The 24,343-nt window shown below is 52.9% G+C and overlaps 1 protein-coding gene across 3 annotated transcripts in view; it reads right to left on the bottom strand.

Moving 5' to 3' along the window:
- Positions 1–400: 400 nt before the first annotated feature.
- Positions 401–24,343, bottom strand: part of CAMSAP1 (calmodulin regulated spectrin associated protein 1) — a 97,652-nt gene continuing 73,709 nt past the window's right edge. For all 3 annotated transcript variants that reach the window (XM_058302737.2, XM_058302738.2, XM_071217118.1), the window contains 10 exons: positions 22,075–22,249; positions 11,309–11,394; positions 10,359–10,443; positions 7,302–9,708; positions 6,178–6,314; positions 5,039–5,247; positions 4,566–4,668; positions 3,262–3,377; positions 2,629–2,747; positions 401–1,727 (listed from right to left, as the gene is read on the bottom strand). In XM_058302737.2, coding sequence (XP_058158720.1) covers positions 1,425–1,727; positions 2,629–2,747; positions 3,262–3,377; positions 4,566–4,668; positions 5,039–5,247; positions 6,178–6,314; positions 7,302–9,708; positions 10,359–10,443; positions 11,309–11,394; positions 22,075–22,249 — 3,740 coding nt within the window. In that variant the 3' untranslated portion in view covers positions 401–1,424. The remainder of the gene's footprint in view (positions 1,728–2,628; positions 2,748–3,261; positions 3,378–4,565; positions 4,669–5,038; positions 5,248–6,177; positions 6,315–7,301; positions 9,709–10,358; positions 10,444–11,308; positions 11,395–22,074; positions 22,250–24,343) is intronic.

Genomic DNA, 24,343 nt, shown 5'->3' with positions numbered 1-24,343 from the left:
GAGTAAAGCCTACAACCCGTGCTAGCATTCTATACCCTTCTTTCCCCTTCATTATGTGCAGAACTCATTTACCTTTTCATCTACCTAAAATTATGTAACAGACTTGTCTCTAACTTCTCTATTGATCTTTACTTTCTTCTGAAGTTCAAGAGAGATTCAAGTAACACTAAGAAAGTATGTGCAAACCTAATGTAAGTGACTCCAGAATCTTCTGGCACTTGGGTCACACTGAGACAGCAGGGCGGCGGGTCAGGGAGGCTCTGGCCAAGCCCAGGGGCCCTGGACAGCCTGGCGGGAGGACGGCGGTGCTCGGCTGACGCCTCTCCAAAAAGGTTTTGACGACTGTTAAGACTGACACAAACAGAACCCAAAGCCAGGCCACTTACTCGGAGCTCTGAAATAACTGCAAATAACCACTTTAATTGTTTTTAAATACGCAACAAACAAAATTATCAATCTAAAACGAGAACGGCATACTCCTGCCGAGAGCACGCTTCTCTTCCAGAATCGGGGATGAGACAGGACGGGGAGTGGGGTTACAAGCCATGACATAATAAAAACACTAAGAGAACTATCACTTTAAGTGCATCATCTTGAAGAGGAACATGCTCAGAGTGAAAAATATTCTACTTTACCAAAATCTGTCTTTATTAAAGGTAACAAATCATTAGAGCACTGTCCAAAACTTAACGATGGCTGCAGTTTGTCCAGCTTGCCTATGGTAAATCAGGCAAGTACCAGCTAAGAGTGCCTTTTTACCATTCTCATGATTGCATTTTGGAAAAAATCATCTCAAGATTTGTAAACGTCATTTAAGCAGAAGACAGACTTGCAGATTTCAGTGCTTTTAGTGAACTGATATTTTCAGTAAACGTTTTCTGAGCAGCAAGGAACAAGAATTTTTCCAGAAATCCTAGAACTGGATATAAATGTTGGCAGTAGACAATAAATATCATAGTTTCTCGGATGACAAACTCGGATTCCCCGACACGAACTCCTTTTCCCAAGATGACCACGCCCTGCTGTACCGTCTCATGAGAGCTCAGAGCTTGCAACAAGAGGCGTGCCAGGTAGTGTGCAAAAGGGGTGAGGTGAGAGGCAAGAAGAGCGGATCGAGTCGGGTCTGTTTAGACTGGAGGGAACTTCAAGTAAAGGCTCGGCCACCTGGACCCTGCCACGTGCGCGTCCCTCGCCAGAGCCTCTGCCTCAGCAGTGACGCGACCATGGAGCCACCCGCTGCGAACATGGCCAGATCGCCTCCTCCCTCCCACCGCACAGGGCACCCGCTGTGTGGGCTGGGAGCTAAGGAGCGGAGTTCTGCTGTCATCCAGAAGCCTCTAGAATAGGTCTGTGGTTTTGCACACTTCGTACCCAGATGGACGAAAATAAATAGCAGGTCCCTGTGGCCACCAGTCCTGTGGGCATCACTTGCGCGTCTGCGTCTTCCGTGGTGCTGCCGGCCGCCGGGGCTGCCACAGGTGGTTGTGGATGGTAAGGGCGTCCACGCTGACGGACATGGTTTTGGCTGGGATCAGGCTGAACTGCTTCCGATCTGAGCTGTACTTGTAGAGCTTGTCGATCATCTTCCGCGTGACGCTCTTGGGCCCAGTGCCAGTCAGCTTGCAGATCTCCTCGGCGTCGGGGTAGTAGCAGTACAGCGCCCTGAACTGGCAGCCGGCGTCGCGGAACAGGATGATGTAGTGGTTGGCGTCGCACTTCTCCAGCTCCTGTGTGGAGGGCAGAGGGGAGAGAGGTGACCTGGCGCGGCCGCAGAAGAGGCCGGCGCGGGTGCCGGCCCACACCCTATTTACCTGAGTGCCTAGGTTTATAAGAGAAAAAGGCTTTTAAAGGTTAAGTGAAAATCACATGACAAGATGGTCAACATGCTTAGCCAAAGGAAAACGCAAACTAAAACCACGAGGTACCAACTCACACCCACTAGGACACCTAGAAAAGGCAGAAAATAACAAGTGTTGGCAAGACATACACAAACCGAGGCCTCACTCCACCGCCTGTGGGAATGTAAAATGTTGCAGCAACTGGGGAAAGTCTAAACAGCAATTCCACACACGAGGCATAAAAATGTGATTCCAGGGAAGGGGCTGTGGCTCGAGCAGCTGGGCGCCCGCCAGCCACAGGGGAAGCCCCCGGTTCAGTCCCCAGTGCCTCCTAAAGAAGAAGCAAGACAGTGAACCGATGTGACGGGCTGGTGCAGCGATGCTAACACAACGAGATGACACAAAAAGAAGATACAATGAAATGATGCAATGAGAGACACAATGAGAGACACAAAAGCAGGGAGCAGGGAGTAGGGGTGGCTCAAGCGACTGGGCATCTCCCTCCCACAAGGATGGTCCTGGGTTCAGGTCCTGATGCCTCGTGAATGGGCCCTCAAGGTTCTGCCCGTCTAGGTCCGAGCCTCCGTCAAGGGGCCGTGGGTGTCCCCCAGAGCAGTGAGATGAAGCCCCCAGATGCCCTGAGAGAAGGCCCCGGGACCGAGCGGCAGGAAAGTGTGACATTATCTGGAGAGAAGCCCCGTGTGCAATTAACTGAGACATTTTCTCTTTAAAAGCCTCAATTTATAAACACCTTTTATTCTACACAAAATTCAGCAAAGCTGATACTTGCCTCTAATATGGAATTCTTGTGGGGCTCGTTCACTTTCCCGGCCAGACAGCAGTGGGATATAGCGTTGTGGATAATGGGCTTGTTCGATTTGCTGCTGGGCTCCTTGAAGAGCTTGGGACCTATGAGAAACAAGTCACGGTTTGCAAAACTTACACCAAAGGTGCACACCACAAAGAAATCAACAAGTTCTAGAAACAAGCAGCGGGTAGGACGAGGGGGCTGTCTGTGATCCTGAAGAGCGGGAGGCAAGAGGCTGGAGTAACAGCCGCTCCCAACACCTCAAGGGAATTCTACAAGCAACTCCAAATTAGAGACTAAAGGAATTGATAATTCACCCCCTTTCCAACATTACTTTCTCGACATAAAAAAGAAACCCAGGAAACAGCCATTTCACGAAGTCCCAGGTGGGCATGCCCAGGGCTCAAGACCACCCTGGTGCCCCCGCGGCTGCAGCGGGCGGGGGGCAGGCGGGCAGGGGCAGGCGCCTCACCCTCAGCACAACAGGAGGAAAACCCAGCTCTCCCTTTCCTGAGCAAACGGTCCTTAGAAGACACCTTCTCCATCAAAGAAAGAAGGGCTGCTGGAGACAGGGGGGACTGGCTGGGCGCGGCACGGCGGCCCGCGGGCTGTCACCTGTGTACTCGGCCACGGACGCCAAGGAGGACGCGGCGGACGCCGTCTCCCAGTCTCTGTCCGTGCTCCTGCTGGGGTTCCGGCTCAGGACGGGCAGCGCCTCCAGGGACTCGACTCTGCAGACCGAGCAGGACAGAGGCTGAGAGGGGCCAGAGGACCACCCGCCCTCACCCACAGCTAGCCCTAGGCCGGCTCAGCAGGCCCCCGGGTCGCAGGCCACCACTAACACCCAGCCCTGCCCCCACCGCTCAACCCTCCCGCAGGAACAGGGATAAGCCAGGGCACCCGCCCAGCAGCCTCTGCAGAGCCCAGCAGGGCAGGGCGGTTCCTGCTAGCACTGCCCACTGTCCCACAGCCACAAGCCAGGGAGTCTGGGAAGGAGAGCCACACGGAGCGAGTCCCAAAGCCTCTCCTGCCTGGGCAGGCCCTGAGCCATGGACAGGGACACCCGAGGAGCACAACAGGCGGGGCGGGGCCTCACTCCAGCCAGAGGGGAAGCCAGAACCAGCCTCACTCTCCCGAGGGCAGGACTCAGGCTCGGAGGGGCCCCTGCAAACCAGCAGGAACCAAAGGCCCGACACAGGCCACGGGAGGGAGCCGAGGCCACACAACGCACAGTGGGACACGGACCCCGGAGAAGGGAGCCGGGCCCTGCCACGGAACGCGAGAGCAGAGGTAACGGTCGTGGGGGAGCCGGCCAGCGTGCACGCAGGCTCAGCGGCATTTACGCGATGCAAGTGCCTCCCTGCCAGTCACCGTGGAGGCGCCAGCGCAACTTGCATGGGAAAAGCAGACGGGGTGCACTGCGAGACGCGGCCCCACTGCTGAGGCGTCCTGAACAAGGGTGTGTAACCCAACTCTAAGTGGAGGAGCCCAAGGGCAGCCCACAGAAGGACTGCGGCTGCAGGGTCCAAAAGACCAAAGGGCGAGGACACGTTCCATGCTCTGAGACAGAAGCAGCTCGGCCCCAGGGGCAGTGCCCGGCCCAGCCCGGAAGGCCAGTGCTGGGACGGTGGGGAAGGCTGGTGCTGCCCACGGCCGGGGGAGCACTGGGCTGAGCTGCGCTGGGCTGCGCAAGAAGACACCCTTGTCTGAAAGAAGGAAAAACGACAAGGCGCCTTCCACTTCCTCTTACATGATTAAAAGACGGAGGTGCATGCGAGGGGTGGGGAGGGAACAGTAAAGGAAATGTGGCAAAGCGCAACCACTGGTGAGCCCAGGACGGGCCCTGGAGGCCCCGCGGCTCAGAGCCGCAGCCCTGCCTCCCCACACGTGCCTCGGCCTCCGCGGGCCCCGGCCCTTACCGCTGGGAAGGCGAGCTCTCCGAGTGCACGCTCTCCGGCTCTGTGGTCGCCGCCGACGCCAACGACAGGCTGGAGCCAGACTGGGCCCGGCTCAGATTATCAGCTGCCAGAGACAAGAGCCGGGCGACGCTCAGGAAACCCCTCCCAAAGCACACCTGCTCCCCGACCCCATGGGTGGGCAGCGCTGGCCCTGCCGACGCGGGCGGAAGGCCGGGCATGGACGCAGCACCCCTACCTGAGGGCCGGCTGCGCGAACCTGCCCTGGAGCGCGGCTGGCAGGACAGCGCGCCCTCCCACCCACACCCAAGGGCCTGGTCTCAGCCTTCTCGTCTGTAAAATGGCACAAGAGCCTCTGCGCTGCCTACCCACCAGGTCAGGAGGAAGTTAAGACGCGACAAGCGCCAGGCGGGAGGCGGGAGTGGAGCGAAGCACGCCCGCGGGGCGGCGGTGGCCGGGGCCGGGGCGGGGCTTACGGGTGGAGGAGCCCCTGGTGCCCGAGTCGCTGCAGGACTCCTCCCGGTGGGCCGACTTGGGCCGCGGCTTCCTGGGCTTCGCCCTGGGCTTGCCGAGCCCCTGCTCCTCCAGGATCTGCTGCTGCTTCCGCCGCAGGTACTCCTGCTTGATGAGCTCCCGCCGCGCCTTCTCCTCCTCCTTGCGGATCCGGTCCTCCTCCGCCTTACGCCTGCAAGGAGAGCCCGTGGGAAGTCGCTCGGGGCGGGGCTCTCATGCGCAGGTGGGCCGCCGGGTGCTGAGCGGTCTCCGCGCCCACGTGGGGCCCCTCTCTTTCCTTGTCTTTTTTTTGCCTTGTTCAGTAGGTTTTAATGAATTAGAAAAGCGTCTACCTGTGTACTAGCCGGCTCACGGCCCGCCTGGCCTGGCGCATTATGTGAGCTGAGGCCTCAGGAACGCGTGACAGGCTAACTAAGCAGGCAGCCCCCGGCGCGCCTCCCACGGCCCCCCACCGCCTGGCCCTGCTGGCCACGGGCCTCCCCTCGACTTCCGGGCGCGTGACCGCCCAAGTGCGAGCAGCAAGGAGGGGAGCTCGGCGGCAGCACCCTCTTCTACTGGGCTCCCCGCCCCTCAGCCAAGGTCCCGGTGGAGAAGACAGTGCCACGTGTGCGCAAGCGCTCGGGCCACGGGTCGCTGGTCCACGTGTGCGCAAGCGCTCGGGCCACGGGTCGCTGGTCCACGTGTGCGCAAGCGCTCGGGCCACGGGTCGCTGGTCTGGAGATGGACATTTTCACCCGGCGTGACACGGTCGCCGAGGGGAGCCCCAGAGGGCAAGCCCGTGTCGGGACCCGACCCTGTGTCACACAGCAACCTCGGCAGGGAAGGGGTGACGAGCGCGCGCCTCATGGGGTGGCTGTGATCATGGGAGAGGTATGGGTAACGGGCTCGCCCCAGCGGCCACACCGCAGGGGCAGCTACCGGGGGCAGCGCGAGCCGGGGGAACAGGAGACCCGAGGGCGCGAGCCGCCCACCCGCAGGAGGCCCGCAGCACCCGTCTGGAAGGGCGCGGAGCCCCTGCTTCTCGCGGCCCCCCGCCTCTTGCGGCCCCCTGCCACTCGGCCTGCTTCGCCCCTGCTCGGGGGGCACAGCGGAAGGCGCTCACCGGGCTTCATCCCGCTTGAGCTCCACCTCCGCCTCCAGCTGCTGCTTGCGGGCGCGCGCCTCCTCGGCCTTGCGCTGCTGCTTCAGGAGGAAGGCGGCGCGCTTCTTGGCAAGCTCATCCTCTGCCTTCTGCTCGTCCTGCAAAACAGGCACCGCGCCTGGCGTTGCAGCAGTCAGCCCTGAGCCGACTCGGGCTGCGCGGGGCGCGGCAGCGGACTCAGCGCGTCCGCGTGGAAACGACAACGCGCCCTCCTGACCTGCCGGATGAGCGCGGCTTCACAGCCTCACAGCACGGGGGCCGCTCAAGAGCACCCCTAGAGCCATCAGCTTCCCAAATGCACAGTCCTAGACTCAGCTTCCTTTAAAAATGACACAATTTTCACAATCTGAGACTCAAATTGACTACTAATTTGCCAGTGTTTTATGTGTGCACATGGCAAGGAAAGCATCTTTTGAAAAGATGTTTGGGTTACAACATCTGCCCTTGCAACCACCTGGAAAGCCCGACACTATTAAAACAAAAAAGTTCTCACAATTCATTTTTCTCTTTTTCCCTGAAAAAAACAAAAACAAAAAAAAAAACACCACAAGACAGGCCCAGGTAGAGATGGGAAAAGGAAGTTTTTCCAAGTTTCTGTAGCTGTGCAGCCACGGGCCAAATCCAGCCCACAACCTCTTTTTGCGCAGCTCGTGAGCGGCAAAAGGTTTTTAAGTTTTCAAACGGTTGAAAACCCATCAAAAGAAACATTTCATAACATGAGTGAAGTCCACGGCACTCATGTCTCAGAGGCATCAGCCTGGACGCTGCGGGTTCAGGACCTGCCTGGGGCTGCCTCCAGCGGGCTGAGACCGCACGCCGGCCCCGCCGCCCCGACTCGCTGTGGGCACCTCGCCACCGCGGGAAGCGCAACCCCGCCAGCAGGCCCCGCCGCCCCGACTCGCCGTGGGCACCTCGCCACCGCAGGAAGCGCAACCCCGCCAGCAGGCCCCGCCGCCCCGACTCGCCGTGGGCACCTCGCCACCGCGGGAAGCGCAACCCCGCCAGCAGGCCCCGCCGCCCCGACTCGCTGTGGGCACCTCGCCACCGCGGGAAGCGCAACCCCGCCAGCAGGCCCCGCCGCTCACCTTGAAGAAGAACCCGACTCCCGGCTTCTGGTCGCACTCGCCGGCCAGGTCCGCCGCACCGTCGGGGGCTTCGGCCTCCCCGTCCCCCTGGGGGGCCGTCAAGTCCGAAAGGGCCACCTCGATGAGGCTGGCCCTGCTGCGCAGGGGCTCCTCCAGGGCCGTGCTCTCCCTCGCCGACACGTTCGCGGGGCCGAGCCCTGCTGCCGTCACGCTGTTATCCGGGGGCTCCCTGAAGCCCACTGGCTCGGGCACGAGGTCCGCGTCTCTGGACGAGGACAAGACACAGGTCCGTTGGTTGCTTTCATCGTGGAGCCTAAAACTGTCAAAGAAAAACTGGCCGTGGGGGTCCTTCCCAGGGTCGGCAGCGCTGCCCGAGCCGGGGCCTGAGGGCGTCCTGGGCGAGTGGGCGGGGGGGAGCGCCCTGGGGAGCGGGGGGCCCTCCACGCCCGGGGTGGGCGTCTTGCTCCGGGACGGCCCGGGCGGCCTGTCCTTCGGAACCTTCAGCTCAGCCGGCCTTCCCGAACGGGCATTCCGCCCCTGGCCGAGGCGAGGGGGCCGGCGGTGACCAGCCCCTCCGGTCGGCGAGAGGGGCTCCACGAGGTGGCTGGTGCCCTTGGCTTTCTGGTCTTGCGAGGTACTCCTGGGCCCTGGCGCTGGCAGTGCCGGCGGCTTCATGAGCAGCTGCTCCTGCTGCTGGGAGATCTTGAGGATGGCCTGCTGCAGCGTGCTGATGGTCTCGTTCAGCTTCTCGATGGAAAGGTCGCACTCGCTCACGTCCACGAGCTCGCCCACGCCGTCGTCCAGGAGGGCCGCGGAGATCATCTTGTTTTTCTCCAGGTCGTGGAAAGACGCGAGGTCCTTTGGGGTGTGCTGTGGGACAAAGGCCAGGCTCTCTTTCTCCACGTCGTGAGACTCATTGAGGAGCTCTCCCTCCTCTCTGACAAGAAACACTTCTGTCTTAGAAACACCGTCGTCAAAGCCTTCTCCGTTGTGCTGAGAATACTCCTCCGCAAAGTGCTCAGGTTTCAGCGTCTGCGGGGCGGCCGCCTTCCCCTTCTTGACAACGTGCAGGAACGCCGCCTTCCCGAGCCTCAGCCGCTGCCTGGCCGACAGCGCCTCCATCTTCTTCTTCTGCGCCTCGATGGCCCTGCGCTTCTCCTCCAGCTGCATGTGCAGCTGCACCAGCTCGGAAGCCAGCAGGCTGGCGTGATCTTGGCTCTGCCTGCCGGGGCTCTGCTCTCTCTTCTGCTTCCACGTGGTGAGAGGGGCCGGGCAGCTTTCTGAGGCGTCGGGCGTGGTCTTCTGAGAGCTGCTCGTGCTAGACTTGGTTTCGTAGCTGTTCAGTCTCTGGAGCTTCCTTTCTGCAAAGCTCGTCATCTTCACACTCCCGCTGGCCATTGAGACGCTGCTAACCTGAGAAATTGTACTCAGACAGGGACTCGAGCGGCCGCTGGCGTCGTCCTTATCCTCGTGCTCCTTCACCCTCATGTCCTCCTGCAGCTTTGCTGACTCCTCCTCGCCGACACACTTGACGGCTGCAGGTGGGCCCTCGCCGCTGAGGCCCTGCTCCGCGTCCTCCAGGTCCACCCCGTCGGAGTCCGAGTCTTGCCTCAGTAGCGTCCACGTGTCTGAATCGTGAGAGCTGGGGCTTTTTGAACAACTCACACTGGACCTTTCCTCTGAGTCCTCGACGGCTCTGGCCACATGGAGGAAGAAGCCGCCAGCAGACTGCACCTGAGGGGCCTGGTGGAAGGCACCGCCGGCCAGAGGCTGGACGCACGCTTCTCCAGGGGCCTCTGGGGAGATGGCACCTGTGCCTGGAGGGAAGTCCGAGTACGACATTGGGGCGAGAGTCCCGTTTGAGCCCTGACCGGCGCGTGTGCCAGCCGTTCTCCGGCGCCCCAGAGGCTGGAGGCCGTCCCCGGGCCTCCTGGGCGTGAAGCTCCGCGGCCTCCCCTCCCCGCGCTCGTCCTCCTTGGTGGTGACCTGCTTCTCTTTGGTCGGCTTAAGCACGGCCGGCATCAGCGGCTCCAGGAAGAAGCTCTCGGGCTTACTTTCCAAGGAGCCCCCCTGCCTCTGGGGAGACCTGGCACCTGCCCTCAGACCTGCGGCCCGAGGAGAGGCCCTGGGGACCTCCAGGTCACCTCCGTGGGCAGCAGTGTCCGTTCTGATGATTGCCACCAGCTCTTCGTCCTCGTCCTCGATGCTGACGTTGTTCAGGAGGCCGTGCCCGCCGGTCTGCGTGGCCGGGGGGCGAGGCTGGTTCTGGGGTGTCAGGCTGATGACGCTGGAGGCCAAGCTGTCCTTGCTGAAGGAGCGGACCAGGCCGGCCCCATCGCTGCAGCCAGGGTCCACGTCGCAGCTCACAGCAGGATGGAGTGCGAAGGGCGTCGGCTGAGACACAGGCCTGCAGCGCAGGGGGAAAGAACCCACTGGTGAGCCAGGGCAGACGGGGGGCTGCTCAGGAGACGAAGGCAGGGACCAGCGGCAGGAAACGAGAGCACGAGTCACATGGGGATGTAAACAAACCCTTCCCCGGAGCACAGAGCTGCAGAGGTGGCCTCAGGCCCACAGCACCAGACGCTGTGAGCCCAGGGCCCTTCAGCTCCTGGACGTTACTGAAAGCCCCAAAGAGCTTCTTCTGGTTGTTATAGTTACTGGTGAATATCATATTAAAAACTAAAACTAAGAGCTCTTAAAACACTCACTTAAAAATTACAGTGATAAACCCATTACACAAAAAATGACTATTTTCTAAATTTAAAAAATTTGCGATCTAATCTGCACTCTGCAAATCTCTTTTAATTCCCCGTGGATTCTCTTCTGAGTTTGCACTCAGTCTGTGGAGCCAGCATGCCCAGGAGGTTCTGGAAAGCTGTACCCTACCCGTGGACGAGAACAGAACAGGCAAACCACAACTGAATGTAACACAGGAAATCGCTCTGCCCTGGGGACTCCCCAGAAGGGTCTCGGTGCTCCCCAGGGGTCCTGAGAACTGCCCCCTCAGTCTAATGAACATTCTAACCAGAGTCTTATTGGAAAGAGACAGTTACTCACCTGCTTTTCTTTTCTGGCCACGCTACAGCTGCACCATGTGGCTGACCATCAACTTGGGTTAGGGAATTAGATCGATGTCGCTGATCTGCAGTTTGGAGGAAATAAGTATTTTCAGTGATTTTCAGTACCAAATTATATATTTTTTAAGATTTTTAAATTTATTTCTCTCCCATCCCCTCCTCGCAGTTGTCCGCTCTCTGTGCCCATTCACTATGTGTTCTTATGTCCACTTGCATTCTTGTCAGTGGCACCAGGAATCCGTGTCTCGTTTTGTTGCGTCATCTTGCTGCGTCAGCTCTCCATGTGTGCGGCACCACTCCTGGGCAGGCTGAACTTTCTTTCGCGCTGGGCGGCTCTCCTTACAGGGCGCACTCCTTGCGCTCATCAGCACTGCGCATGGGCCAGCTCCACATAGGTCAAGGAGGCCCTGAGTTTGAACCGTGGACTTCCCATGTGGTAGGCGGAAGCTCTATCCGTTGAGCCAAGTCTACTTCCCTTCAGTACCAAATTTATACCATTTTAAATTCTTTTAATATAATAACCATGAAATGTACTGTAATTTAGCACAAATTGCTCAAGTAAAGCACATTTTTTTAAAAATGCAATTTTGAATAAATTCGATAAGATAGTCTGACAGTAATAAATCTAAAACATGAAATAAAATAATCAAAACTGTAAGTGAGCTTAAATATAGAAATTCTTGCTTAGGCGTAACATAACAATGTTCCATATAGTTCATATAATCTACTTGATTTTAATACTATTTTCACTATAAAGGTATAAAATCTAAGTACATCAATCCAATACACAATAAAACATACCCCACCTTATACTTCCAACTAAAACCCCTGCATCGTCCTAAGAGCACTTAACTTTAGGGAACCCTGTCTCTCTAGAGTACAGCAAGGAGAAGTTATGAGGAGGAGGACGGAGGAGAGCGGCATTCCTACCGGGACTGTCCTCCCCCTGTGGCTTCTGTTTCTGCCTCAGCGGCAGCAGCGGATGGGCCGGACTGAAGGCAGAGGCTCCTTTCCCACTGCAAGGAAACACAACGGGAGAGAGAGAATCATTAACCTACCAGACAACCTTCAAGTTCAAAAGCAAATGCAAAAGAAATTACAGATGCCATCATGAATTCACAAATTCACACTGATATCTCTGAGAAATTTAGATTCTTCAGGAAAAAAAAAATTGCTGTAAAAATGAGCCAAAAAGTACTGAGAACTTCACACATGGGATAAATAGCCAAAAACTCAGTGAGCATACTGATTTCACATTGTAGTCTCTAATATAACTAGATTCAAATTTTTATCAGAAGAATTCAAGTATGTAATTAAGGTTATTTTGTAAGATAAGAAAAAGTAATCATTCTGAAAGTATAATTTTCAAAAACGTGCAGAAGTAGTTCAATAAAAAAGAGAATTTACGAGAAAACCAGACCCCAAAGGTTACCCCACGGTCCTGAACGCCAGCCACGAGGAGACGGCAAATAACGTGAAACCGAACCAGCGGCCGGTGCGCGCCAGCAGGACGGTGGAGCCGCAGCACCTCCGCAGGCGTCTGGCCCCGCGTCGCTCTCGCAGGCTGCTGCAGCTGCCTGGCGCCCACCCCACACCTGCGCAGGAGGAGGCCCCCCATGCGGGAAGGCGCGAAGTGAACAGCGAATCCAAACACGAGGGTCACCACCACCCGACCACCCTCCGCGCGCCCGGCGCCAGCTCCCCCCAAGGAAGTCCTCATCCCTCTGTGCAGAAAGTGGCCACGGGGCCACTCGCAGGGCAGGGGCATCCCAGAGAGCAGGCGCTTCCCTGGGCTGGCAGGCAGAGAGGGAGAGGTGGGAGGGCCGGCACAGCAAGGCGGGGGCCAGCGGCCAGGGGCGAGGACCTCGGCTAGAGGACGTGGTCAGCCAGCAGGGGCCAGGCAGGACGCAGAGGAAGAGACAGCCACAAACCAGCGCATCTAATAAACTGGGCGGTGGCTGGACCACCGGCGCCCCACGGGGAACCGCCACACGGGCGCTAAGCTTCACGAAGGGCAGCGGCTGGGAGGCTGGTGCCCAGCAGGGGCCTGGAGGTCGGCGAGGAGGTGTGCGGCCCGTGTCATCACCTGAGTGCTGAGGAGACCGGGGAGGCCCCCTCCAAGGAAACAAGGGCAGAAGGGCCAATTCATAGAAAAGCTTATAACCAAAGGGTGAAAGAATACTCAGGAACCGATTTTGGATCCTTCGCAACAGTGCTTCCAAAAAGATGAAATTCTGGACGGGCAGCAAGCAGGAGGCCAGCTGAGAGGGGCGGGCAGCAAGACCGGGTCAGACAGGAAGCTCTGGCCCTCGCTGAACCTGGCCAGCCAGAGGGCAGGAAACACTCACAACAGGCCGCTGGGGTGAGTGGAAATATTTATCATCATGGCAATCCAACACGCTAAATTTCCCAAAAGAAAGGAATGGTTAATTAAGGTAAGAAGAAAGAGTAGTGACCAAAAAGTTTTGAGTGTGATGACCATGCAAACAGCATGAAAAATCCAGCAGTCTTTCCTGCAGAAATGTAAAAGCCAAGCATTAAATTCATATGGAATGGCAAGGGGCCCTGAATAGCCAATACCATACTGAAAAGGAACAAAGTTGGGAGACTCAGACTTCCTGACTTCAAAACTTGCTACAAAGCGACAGCAATCAAAACAGCACGGCACTACCATTAAGAAGAGGCATCTAAACCACGCAACAGAGCTGCAGCTCTGGAGAGCCCCTCACAGCCAGAGCCAGCTGACCTTGACCCGGGCGCGGAGCACATTCGGTGTGGGAAGAAGAGCCTCTTCAGTGAGGTTCCTGGGAAAACTGGGTATCCGCATGCAAAAGAACCCATACCATATACATAAAGTAACAACATGGATCAACAACCTAAATGGAAGAGCAAATACTACAGAATTCTCTGAAGAAAACATAGAGGAAAGTCTTTAGGACCTTGTATTAGGCAATGGATCCTTACACCTTATACCAAAAGCACCAGCAACAAAAGAGAAGAAAAAACAGATGAACTGGACCTCATCAAAATTAAAAACTTTTTTTTTGCTTAAAAACACCATCAAGAAAGTGAAGACAACATACAGATTGGGAGAAGTTAATTGGAACTTATATATCTGATGAGGATTTAATGTCCAGAATATATAAACAGCTTTTAAAAAATACAAACCAATTTTAAAATGGGCAAAGGAGTTGAATACACATTCCTCCAAAGAAGAAAGACACAAATGGCCAATCAACACATTAAAAGATGTTCAATATCATTGGCCAGTAGGTAAATTAAAATCAAAATCACAGTGAGATACCACTTTATACCTACCAGGATGGTTGTTATAAAAAAAAAAAAGAAAGAAAATAGTAAGTAAAAAGCATTAGCAAAGACGCAGAGAAAGAGGAACACTCGTACATTGCTGGTGGAAAAGTACAACGGCACAGCCGCTGTGGAGGAGCCTGGGGCTCCTTCAAACGATGCACACTGAATTTCCACCCGCCCCGCAAGCGCACGCGCAGGCAATACACCCCCAGAAGACAAGCTGAAGCTCAGCCACGGGGGGCAGCGTTCACAGCAGCCCAAAGGCAGGAACAACCTAGATGCACAAGCAAAGTGTGTTACAGCCGCAGAGCAGAGTACTGCTTAGCCCTAAAAGAAATGAAGCTCTGATACATATTACGACATGGATAAACCCTGAAAACATTATGCTAAGTGAAAATAAGCCACAACATCTGGGAAGATGGAGGACTAGGAAGACATGGGACTCTCTTCTCCTCCAGAAAAAGAGCTGGAGAACATGCTGAGCAGCCCAGCTCTAGGGTTTAGGACACCAGGCGAGGGCTGGACACCGCCCAGAGGAGAGAGGGACGAAGGAGGGAAATTGCGACCACAAAACTGAGAGCTGCTGGCCCATGCGCAGTGCTGATGCGCGCAGGGAGTGCCGTGCCTTGCAGGGGTGTCCCCCGCGTAGGGGAGCCCCACACGCAAGGAGTGCGCCCCGTAAGGAGAGCTGCCCAGCGCGAAAGAAAGGGCAGCCTGCCCAGGAATGGCGCCACACACACTTCCCGTGCCGCTGACGACAACAGAAGCGGACAAAGAAACAAGACGCAGCAAACAGACACAGCGAACGTCTAACCGGGGGGGGGGGGGCGGGGATTAAAAATAAATAAATAAATCTTTTTAAAAACAAAAAACAAAAAAACTGAGAGCTGAAGCCAGCGGCTGCTGCCCCCCTCCCCCACCACTACAGACACTGGAGAACTCCGGGGCCTCTGGGCCTGTGGCTACAGACACAGGGGGCTCCAGGGACCCACCATCCAGGAAAGGGGAGAGAGGGCCACTGCCTAAGGCTGACTCAGCTTCTGACCCACAAGTCTGGTCTGCGGTGTCCCAGGAGCCCGTCCAGGCCAGGGGAGGGGGTGGTGGTGCAGCATTGTCTGCCCTGGGAATGGCACACGGCTGGGGAAATCCACACCCCCCAACCTCCGCCTCTTCTAGCCAGGACTGGTTGTTGAGGACACCCCAGGAGAGGGGAGAGGGACACAGCCTAAGGCTGACTCAGCTCCTGACCCGCAAACCTGGTCTGCTGTGTCCCAGGGGCCCGTCCAGGCCGGGAAGGGGGGGGGCTGCACCACTGTTAGCCCTGGAGCCAGCAAGGGGCTAAAGATAGACAGGCCTCCCCATCTCCCCCTCTGCTACGTGGGACTGATCGCGGAGGACTCGGGAGAGTGGAAATATTTACTAGCTGGGGAAAGGGAGAGGGCTGCCACAGAAGGCTGGGGAACTGTCTCAGAGAAAGTCTGAATTACAAGGCTCCCAGCCTGCAGGTAGGAAGCTCTGTCACACTGATCCCATCTGTGTTGCAACAAGTACATTCACACCAGGCACTGAACTGCGCTGCCAAAGACCGCCATCTGCTGGCAGACCAAGGAAGTGCACGTGAGAAAACTGAAACTAAGTAGGGGAGGCATTTCCTGGCCTCTATACCCTCCCTCCCAAGGCCCCAGGAAGAGAGCCTACCACCAAATTCTGGGTCCAGAGCCCAGTTCTGAGCAATCAGCAAGGACAATCCTAACAACCCAGGTCAAGCCAAGAACCAAAGAGCAGTGGTGACACTCAGCCTCCTGCCACTGAATTCCTACAAAAGAGAACGAAATTGTGCATCTGAGTAAACTACATCCTATCAGATGCCTAGACATCAGCAAAAAACTACAAGCCATACTAAGAAAATGGAAGACATGGCCTAGGAAAAGGAATATGTCAAACTCCAGAAGAGAGACACAGGATTTGAGAAAACTAATCAGCAAGATGTGTACAAATTTCCAAAATGAAATTAATGAGTTGAAATAAAAAAACACATTAGAAGCATACAACAGCAGATTCAAAATGACAAAAGAAATAATAAGTGATACCAAAGACAGAACAGGTGAAATTGAAGAGAGAAAAGAAAGAGAAAAAAAAGGAAAAAATTGAGCAGGGACTCAGAGAGTTGGATGACAACATGAAACACAAGAACATACATGTCATGGGAGTTCCAGAAGGAGAAGGGAAAAGGGTCAGAAAGAGTACTTGAGGAAATAATAGCTGAAAATTTATCAACTCATGAAAAAAATGAACTAACATGTCTAAGAAGTGCACCATACCCCAATCAGAATAAATGCAAATGACCTATGTTGTGGGAACCTGGCTTGCCTGTTCCTTACTGGAAATGTTCCACCTGTTCTACTGTAGACGCTGTAGTTGTTCCCCGTTACAGATGATACTGCAGTTCAGCTAGCAAAGAGCTGCTTGGCAGTTTCCAATAAAAACGACCTGGAAACTATGGTCGAGGCTCTCAGTTCCAGAAGCTGTGAGTCCCCTGGTCCCATCTTTATCTCCTCTCTCGTGTCTCTCTCTATCCTTTATTTCGTGAAGTTCTGCACTGCCTTCTCTTCAAGCCAACCTATCGCTGAGCTGATCTCAGCAGACCTACTCCAAGAAACCTACTACTCAGAACATCAAATGTCAAAGATAAACAGAAAATTCTCAGAGCAGCAAGGGAGAAGCAAACCATTACATACAAGGGACGTCCAGTAAGACTTAGTGCAGGTTTCTCTTCAGAAACCATAGAGGCAAGAAGACAGTGGTATGATACAATTAGGATAACAAAAGAAAAAAACTGCCAGCCAAGAATCTTTACCCCACTTCAAATATGAAGGTGAATATAAAATGTTCACAAACAGAAACTAAGAGAGTTTGCAAAAAAAGAATCCACTTTTGCACAAAATATTAAAGGAAGCCTTAGAACCTGACATAAAAAGACAGGAGAGAAGTCTGGAGGAGAGTATAGAAGAAAGAACAGCAGAAAGGATAACCAAAAGAGTAAAAAGGCAGACAAAAATATGATATGACATACAAAAATCAAAGAATAAAATGGTGGCAGTAAATAATGCATTTACAGTAATATCACTGAATGTGAATGGAATAAACTCCCCAATCAAAAGAGAGGCTGACAGAATGGAATTTAAAAAGAGCCATCCATATGCTGCTTACAAGGAACTCACCTTAGACCCAGGGATACACAACAGCTGAAAGTGAAAGGGTGGAAAAAGATACTCCACATGTATAGTAACCAAAAAAGAGCAGGGGTACTATACTAACATCAGAAAAAAAGGAATTTAAATGCAAAAAAGTTTTAGGAGATACAGAAGGCCATTATATATTAATAAAAGGAACAAGCCACCAGGAAGATATAATAGTCACAAACATCTATGCATCTAATCAGGGTGCCCCAAAATAGATGACACAAACTCTGGCAAAATTGAAAGGAGAAACAGACATCTCTAAATAATCTCTGGAGACTTCGACACCCCACTCACATCATTAGATAGAACAACTAGACAGAAGATCAACAAGGAGACAGAGAACTTGGAAGAGTATAATAAATGAGCTAGACCTAACAGACACACACACAACACTGCATCCAAATTCAGGGGGTTATACATTCTTCTCAAGTGCCCATGGATCTTTCTCCAGCAGAGACCAACATGATAGAGCACAATGCAGCTCTCAATAAATACAAAAAGAATGAAATTATACAAAGCTCCTTCTCAGATCATAATGGAATGAAACTGGAAATCAACAGTAGACAGGAAAAAAGTAAATTTGCAAACAGGTGGAGGCTGAACAACACACTCCTAAATAATCAGTGGGTCAAAGAAGAAATTGCAAGTGAAAAAGTAAATACACTGAGACAAATGAAAATGAGAACACAACTTATCAAACTTATGGGATACAGAAAAGGCAGTCTTGAGGGGGAAATTTATAGCCTTAAATACCTATATTAAAAAATAAGAGTTAAACTCAAAGACTTAACTGAACAACTACAGAAACTAGAAAAAGAGCAGCAAACCAATTCCAAAGCAAGCAGAAGGAAAGAAATAATAGATAATAAATGAAATCGAGAACAAAAAAAAAAAAGAGAAAATCAACAAAACCAAAAGATGGTTCTTTGAGAAGATCAATAAAATTGACAAACCCCTAGCTAGACCAACAAAGAAAAAGAGAGAGAAGATACAATAAGTACAATCAGAAATGAAAGGGGGGAAGTTATAATGGACTCGACAGAAATAAAAAGATTCATAAGAGGATATTATGAAACCGTATGCCAAAAAACTAGCAACCTAGATGAAATGGGCAAATTCCTAGAAAAGCACAGATAACCTACATTGACACTACAAGAAATACAAGAACTTAACAAACCAATCACATTTAAAGAGATTGCATCCATCATCAAAAGTCTCTCAGCAAAGAAAAGTATAGGACCAGATGCCTTCATAGGTTCTACCTATGGTTAATTCTACCAAGAATTAACACCAATCCTGTTTAAACTCTTTCACAGAATTGAAGAGAAGGAAAAATTACCCATTACGTTTTATGAAGCCAACATCACCCTAATACTAAAGCCAGAAAAAGATACTACAAGAAAAGAAAATTACAGACCAAGCTCTCTCACAAACATAAATGCAAAAATTCTTAACAAAATACTTGCAAATCAAATCCAACAGATTATCAAAAGACTTATACATCACGAAGAAGTGAATTTATTTCTGGTATGCAAGGCTGGTTCAACGTAAGAAAATTAATCAATGCAGTACACCACATTAAGAAATTGAAGGAAAAAATCACTTTATCATATCAGTCAACACAGAAAAGACATTCAACAAAATCCAGCATCATTTTTTTATAAAAACACTATAAAAGATAGGAATAGAAGGAAAATTCCTCAATATGATAAAAGGCATATATGAAAAACCCACAGCCAGCATCGTACTCAATGGGGAAAAGGTTGAGAACTTTCCCTCTAAGATCTGGAACAAGACAAGGATGCCCACTGTCACCACTGTTATTCAATATTGTTCTAGAAGTTCTAGCTAGGGCAACTGAGCAAGAAAAAAAAATTAAAGGCATATAAATAGGAAAAGAGGAAGTAAAACACCCACTGTTTGCAGATGACATGATCCTGTACTTAGAAAATCCAGAATTATCCACGACAAAGCTACTTGTGCTAATAAATAAGCTCGGCAAAGTGGCAGGATATAAGATAAAAATGCAAAAATCAGTACTGTTTTTGTACACTGGTCCTGAACAATCTGAGGAGGAAATCAGGGGGAAACTCATTTACAATAGCAACAAGAAGATTCAAATACCGAGGAATTTATTTAACAAAAGAAGTATAGGACCTATATGCAGAACTACAAAACAATGCTAAAAGAAATTTAAAAAGATCTAAACAAATGAAATGGCATTCATGTTCATGGATTGGAAGAATAAATATTGTGAAAATGTCAATCCTACCCAAACTGATTTATAGATTCAATGTAATACCAATCAAAATCCAAACAGCTTATTTTACAGAATTAGAAAAGGCAATTACCAAATTCATTTAGAAGGGAAAGTGCACTCCAATAGCAAAAAGCATTCTAAAAAGAAGAGTGACATAGGAGGAATTTCACTGACAGACCTTGAAACATATTACAAAGCTACAGTGGTCAAAACAGCATGGTACTGGTTAAAGATGGACACATCGATCAGTGGAATAGAACTGAGAATACTGAAACAACCCTCACCTCTACAGTCAACTGGTCTTTGACAAACCTACAAAGTTAATGTTAGCAGGACAGTCTCTTCAACAAATGGTGGTGGGAGAACTGGATATCTATAACCAAAAGAATCAAAGAGGACCCCTATCTCACACCCTATACAGGAATCAACTCAAAATGGATCAAAGACCAAAATATAAAAGTCAGGACCATAAAACTACTAGAAGAAAATGTAGGGAAACATCTTCAAGACCTTGTGGGCAACAAAAGAAAAAAGAAATAAATAAGACCTTCTCAAAATTAAACTTTTGCACCTCCCAGGACTTTGTCAAAAGGATGAAAAGGCAGCCGACTCAATGGGAGACTATATTTAGAAATCACATGTCCAATAAGAGTGTAATATCCAGGATATATAAAGAGATGTTACAACTCAACCATACAAAGACAAATGACCCAATTTAAAAATGGGAATGAGGCTTGAATAGACATTTGTCCAAAGAAGAAATACAAATGGAAAAAAAAAAACACATGAAAAAACACTCAACATCACTAATGATTAGGAAAACACAAATTAAAACTACAATGAGCTATCATTTCACACCTATCAGAATGGCCATTATTAAAAAGACAGATAACTACAAGTGTTGGAGAGGCTGTGGAGATAGGAACACTTACTCACTGCTGGTGGGAATGCAGAATGGCACAGCCACTGTGCAGGACTGTTGGGCGGTTCTTTAAGAGGTTGAATACAGACTTGCCATGGAACCCTGCAACACCACTACTGGTTATACACCCAGAAGAACTGAGAGCAGTGACACGAACAGACCTCTGTACACCGATGTTTATGGTGGCATAATTCATGACTGCCAAAAGTTGGAAACAACCCAGGTGTCTTCATCAATGAATGAATGGATAAACAAACTGGCATATTTACATATGGAATATTATGCAGCTGTAAGAAGAGATGAAGTCGTAAAGCATATGACAATATGGATGAAACTGGAGGACATTATGTTGAGCGAAGCAAGCCAGATACAAAAGGACAAATACTATATGGCTGTGTTATTATGAACCAAATATATTGTGTAAGGTATTGTATGATTCAAAAAAAATTTGTATGTATCCAATATATTTGAGAAATGGACGTTTCAACTCTTTTCCTTTTAGATCTTAATTGTTCATATCTTCAATTATTAAGGGTACAAAATAGTTATAAAAAAAAGAAAAGCCAGATATAGTACTAGAAATAAATGATCCCATTCAGATGAAATATTTAGAACATGCAAATTCACAAAGACCAAAAGTACATCAGAGGTTACCAGAGACTCAGGGGAAGAGAATTGTTTAATGGTGGAAGTTGGTTAGGGGAGTTTTTGCTTAATGGGTAGTTTCTTTTTTGGATGATGAAAAACTTTTTAGTAGTGGAAGGTACTGACTGTAGCACAACATTGTAAAAGTAATGTCACTGAATTTTACACTTAAAAAAACGGTTTAAATGGCAAGTTTCATGTTATATATATTGCCATGATAAAAAATACATGGAAAAGTATTTGCAAAATAATGATTAGAGAAAAAAAAAAGAGACCAAAAAAAGAAAACCTTCATCGAATGGGCAGACCTCGCGGCCGGCTGGCAGGAGGGAAGGGCGGGCCTCGCGGCTGCACTCTGTGAAAACGAGCCTTGCCGCACACACCAGGCCTGCGGGCTGCAGAGCTGCTCCGGGGGACGCCCACCCGCCCTCGCCCCACCGCCCGCCTCCCCTTCCCCCTCGCCAGTCTCTGGCGAGGATTCTTTCTGGCCACATGCCTAGGGGCTCTGCCAGGCCTCCCACCCCGACTCCTTCAACAAGGTTGTCAATTTTATCTCCTATAACGTATACCAGGTCTCACTTCAGAATTATTTAAAATCACTCTTGAATAATTGTCTATTTCTATCTTGAATTTCAGCTCAAACTCCACATTTTAAAAACAGTTTTCCATTTTAAAAATACTTTCTTCCCATGTGCTGGGCACGCCCATCTGCGAGGCTGGAGCAGCTGCGGGCCGCCTTGCTCGGCAGGAGAAAGCTCACACTTGACCCAAGGGCAGGTTCCTTTACGCTCTCCCCATTTCTGGGAGCAGCCAATCTGCCCCACACATGGTGGTCCAAAACAAGGTGCCCAGGATGAAAATCAATTTAAAAAGACACTTTTTAAATGACTATTTTTACACCAGCCTTTCAAGTACACTGTTTACTTTTTCAACCAGAACAGCATAAATGCCTTCTGAGGCAACTGAGGCCAACTGAGATGATTTATGGGCAATCACTTCTTTCTTTACATCCTGCCTGAGCTGCAATGCCAAGTGCATGTAAACGCTAAACCCTGCTGATTCGTTCCCCACCCTTCCAGCAGAGCACTGCACCGTGGGCAAGGACGGAGGCACGGGCCTGTGAAGGCCACAGGCGGGCACGAGGCCCTTCAGAAGCCCCAAGGGGTGGGCACCAGCTGCAGCGCTCCCTGCTGCTGTGGGGCGAGGGGCCGGGGCCCGGGTGGGGGCAGCGCTGCCGCAGGTGCTCTGCGCGGCACGGCGTCAGCTAGCTCTCCACTGCGCGCAGGGGCGCCGCAGGCATCTGAGCTGGACTCACGGGCGCTCGGGCTCCTCAGGGTGCAGGTAGTACCGGGGGCAGCCCTCGGCCGGCGGCTGGGTGGGGGGCTGCCCTGCCAGGCTCGGCGCCGCAGGGCTGGTCATGAAGCTGCGCCTGGTGGCGTTGGAGATCGGGACGGGAGGCCGACTGCTTTTTTGGTGTAACACTGTTTTAGCTGCAGAAATGACAAGTTTATAGAAACAGTCATATTACTTACAGTCACAACAACAGCAAGAAGCACACACAGAAAAAGCCTGCAGCCTTTACCAGCACTAAAACTGACTGTAACTTCTGCCTGAAGCCAAACCTCTTAGCCCTTAACAGCCCAGGCGCGGCAGGGACGGCCCTGGGCAGCGAGGGTCCGACCCGGGAGCAGGAACCTGAGCCAGAGGAGTGCTCACTGCCTGGGGGCAGCAGAGCCAGAACGGGTGCGCACGAGCCGGCAGGACGGCTCCGAGGAGCAGAGCAAAGTGTCAGCCCTCCTCAGAGAAGCCGAAGCACAGCCCTCTCGGGCAGGCGGGGTGCTAAGACCCCCGGAGTGGGCAGGGGGCGGGCCGCAGGACAGCACGCCGAGCACGAGGGGGGACTGGGGCACAATCACCGACAGCAAGGGGACAGCAGGGTCCCTGGAGAAAGGCAGACTCCAGAGCCAGAGGCTGCAAGTGCCGTGGGAGCAAGGCAGGGCCCAGGCAGCCCAGAGCCCGCACCACGACGGCAGGGGAATCTTCCAGGGCCACGCAGGCGACAGCAGGCCTGCTCTACCATGGGAAGGTGCCGAGGACGGGGACAGGGTGCTGGGGGTGGCACCCACAGAAAGGCATGTTCCGTACCTACCTCCCGGACCCAAAACCAAGCTGAGGACAAGGTCCCAGGAAGGCCAGGCGTGTGGCACAGCCACCCCTCCCCACCGGGATCTGCAGCCACAACACCAGTCACTGCACGCAGGGAAAGGGCCCCTATCCTGTACCCAAGCCCTCCAAAGCAGACATCCCAGAGCCCAAGGTGACGCTGCGACTGGAGACGCAGGGCTCCAAGACCCCGGCAGAGGGCGGCAAGGGCCAGCTCGCAGGGTCCTGAGTCCATGGGCCCCAAACGCGCTTGGGGCAAACACACTTGGCAGCTGGAACCACCCGCGCTGGGCAATGGGCCTGGCTGTGCTCTAGTTGGGGCCACGTGGACGCCTCTCCCCACAGGCCTGAGAACCAGTCCTCCTCGCCTCACCCTGGAGGGAGGGCAAAGTCCACGCCCCGTGCAATCCAGAGGATGCGTGGTAGCGAGCGACCCTCAGGCCCACCTGCCGTCCAGCCTGGCCGGAGGAGCCGATGGGCCCTACACAGGCTCACCCAAGGAGCAGGCCCAGCTGCAGGGCCGTGCCTGCGGGCGCCCTGGTGGCTGAGCGGGAGGCGCCCCGCTGGGGGCCAGCCAGGAGGCGGGGACCTCAGGGCGCTACCTGCACACCCAAGCCGGAAGCAGATGCCTTCCAGAGCCTCCAGGCGAGGACAGAGCAGGCGGGCCGGGATTCTACCCTCGAGACCCTGCACAAAGAACCCAGCCCACCTGGCCTGGACCCTGACCGGGAGGCCTGGGTGCTGCCGAGGGAGCGCGACTTGAAGCCGCTGAGCCTGGAGCTCTTTGTTCCGCAGCACAGATAGCTGACACAGGCTTGCCTGCTGGAGCACTATCTGGAACCCGGCCTCCAGGGCATGGGCGGCAGCCACCCGCTTCCCCGATGCTGCTCAGCTCTTATTAGAAAGACCAGAAACAGTTCTGCATCCACGTGGTGCGGGGACAGAGCCGTGTCCTCCGTGAAGCCATGCTCGAGTCCTGACCCACCTGCAGTGGGAACGCACTTGGCACAGAGTCTCCGGGACCCGACCGAGGGTGGTCAGACTGAGTCAGGGAGGCTGTAGGCCGACAGAGCGGGGTCCTTGCAAGCAGAGGACATGTGAGCGGGGGACAGAGGCCACAGTGGAGACCCACCATCGGTGTCAGCAGCAGAGGCCACCTGCCAACCACCACCGATGCTTGACCTAGACTGCAGCCGCCAGCCGGGGCCTCTGGGCCACGCTCAGCCTGGCCTGGGTGACTAAACCCTGACCCGTCAAGGCTCACAGAGCAGGGGGGCGCCAGGAGGCAGGAGCCGGGGCGCCGGGAGTGGGGGTGCCCTAAGACCTCAGGGTTTGCTGTATCGGGCCCCCCAGTCAGGGGCGCCTCGGTCATCCCAGCCCAGGCAGAACACAAACCCCTCCCTCCGCACCCCTGACCAGGA

The sequence above is a fragment of the Dasypus novemcinctus genome, chromosome 8 (genome assembly GCF_030445035.2).
Source record: "Dasypus novemcinctus isolate mDasNov1 chromosome 8, mDasNov1.1.hap2, whole genome shotgun sequence".
NCBI classification, from domain to species: Eukaryota; Metazoa; Chordata; class Mammalia; order Cingulata; family Dasypodidae; genus Dasypus; species Dasypus novemcinctus.
The sequence above is the reverse complement of the archived record's forward strand: the minus strand, read 5'-3'. Positions and strand labels throughout refer to the sequence as shown.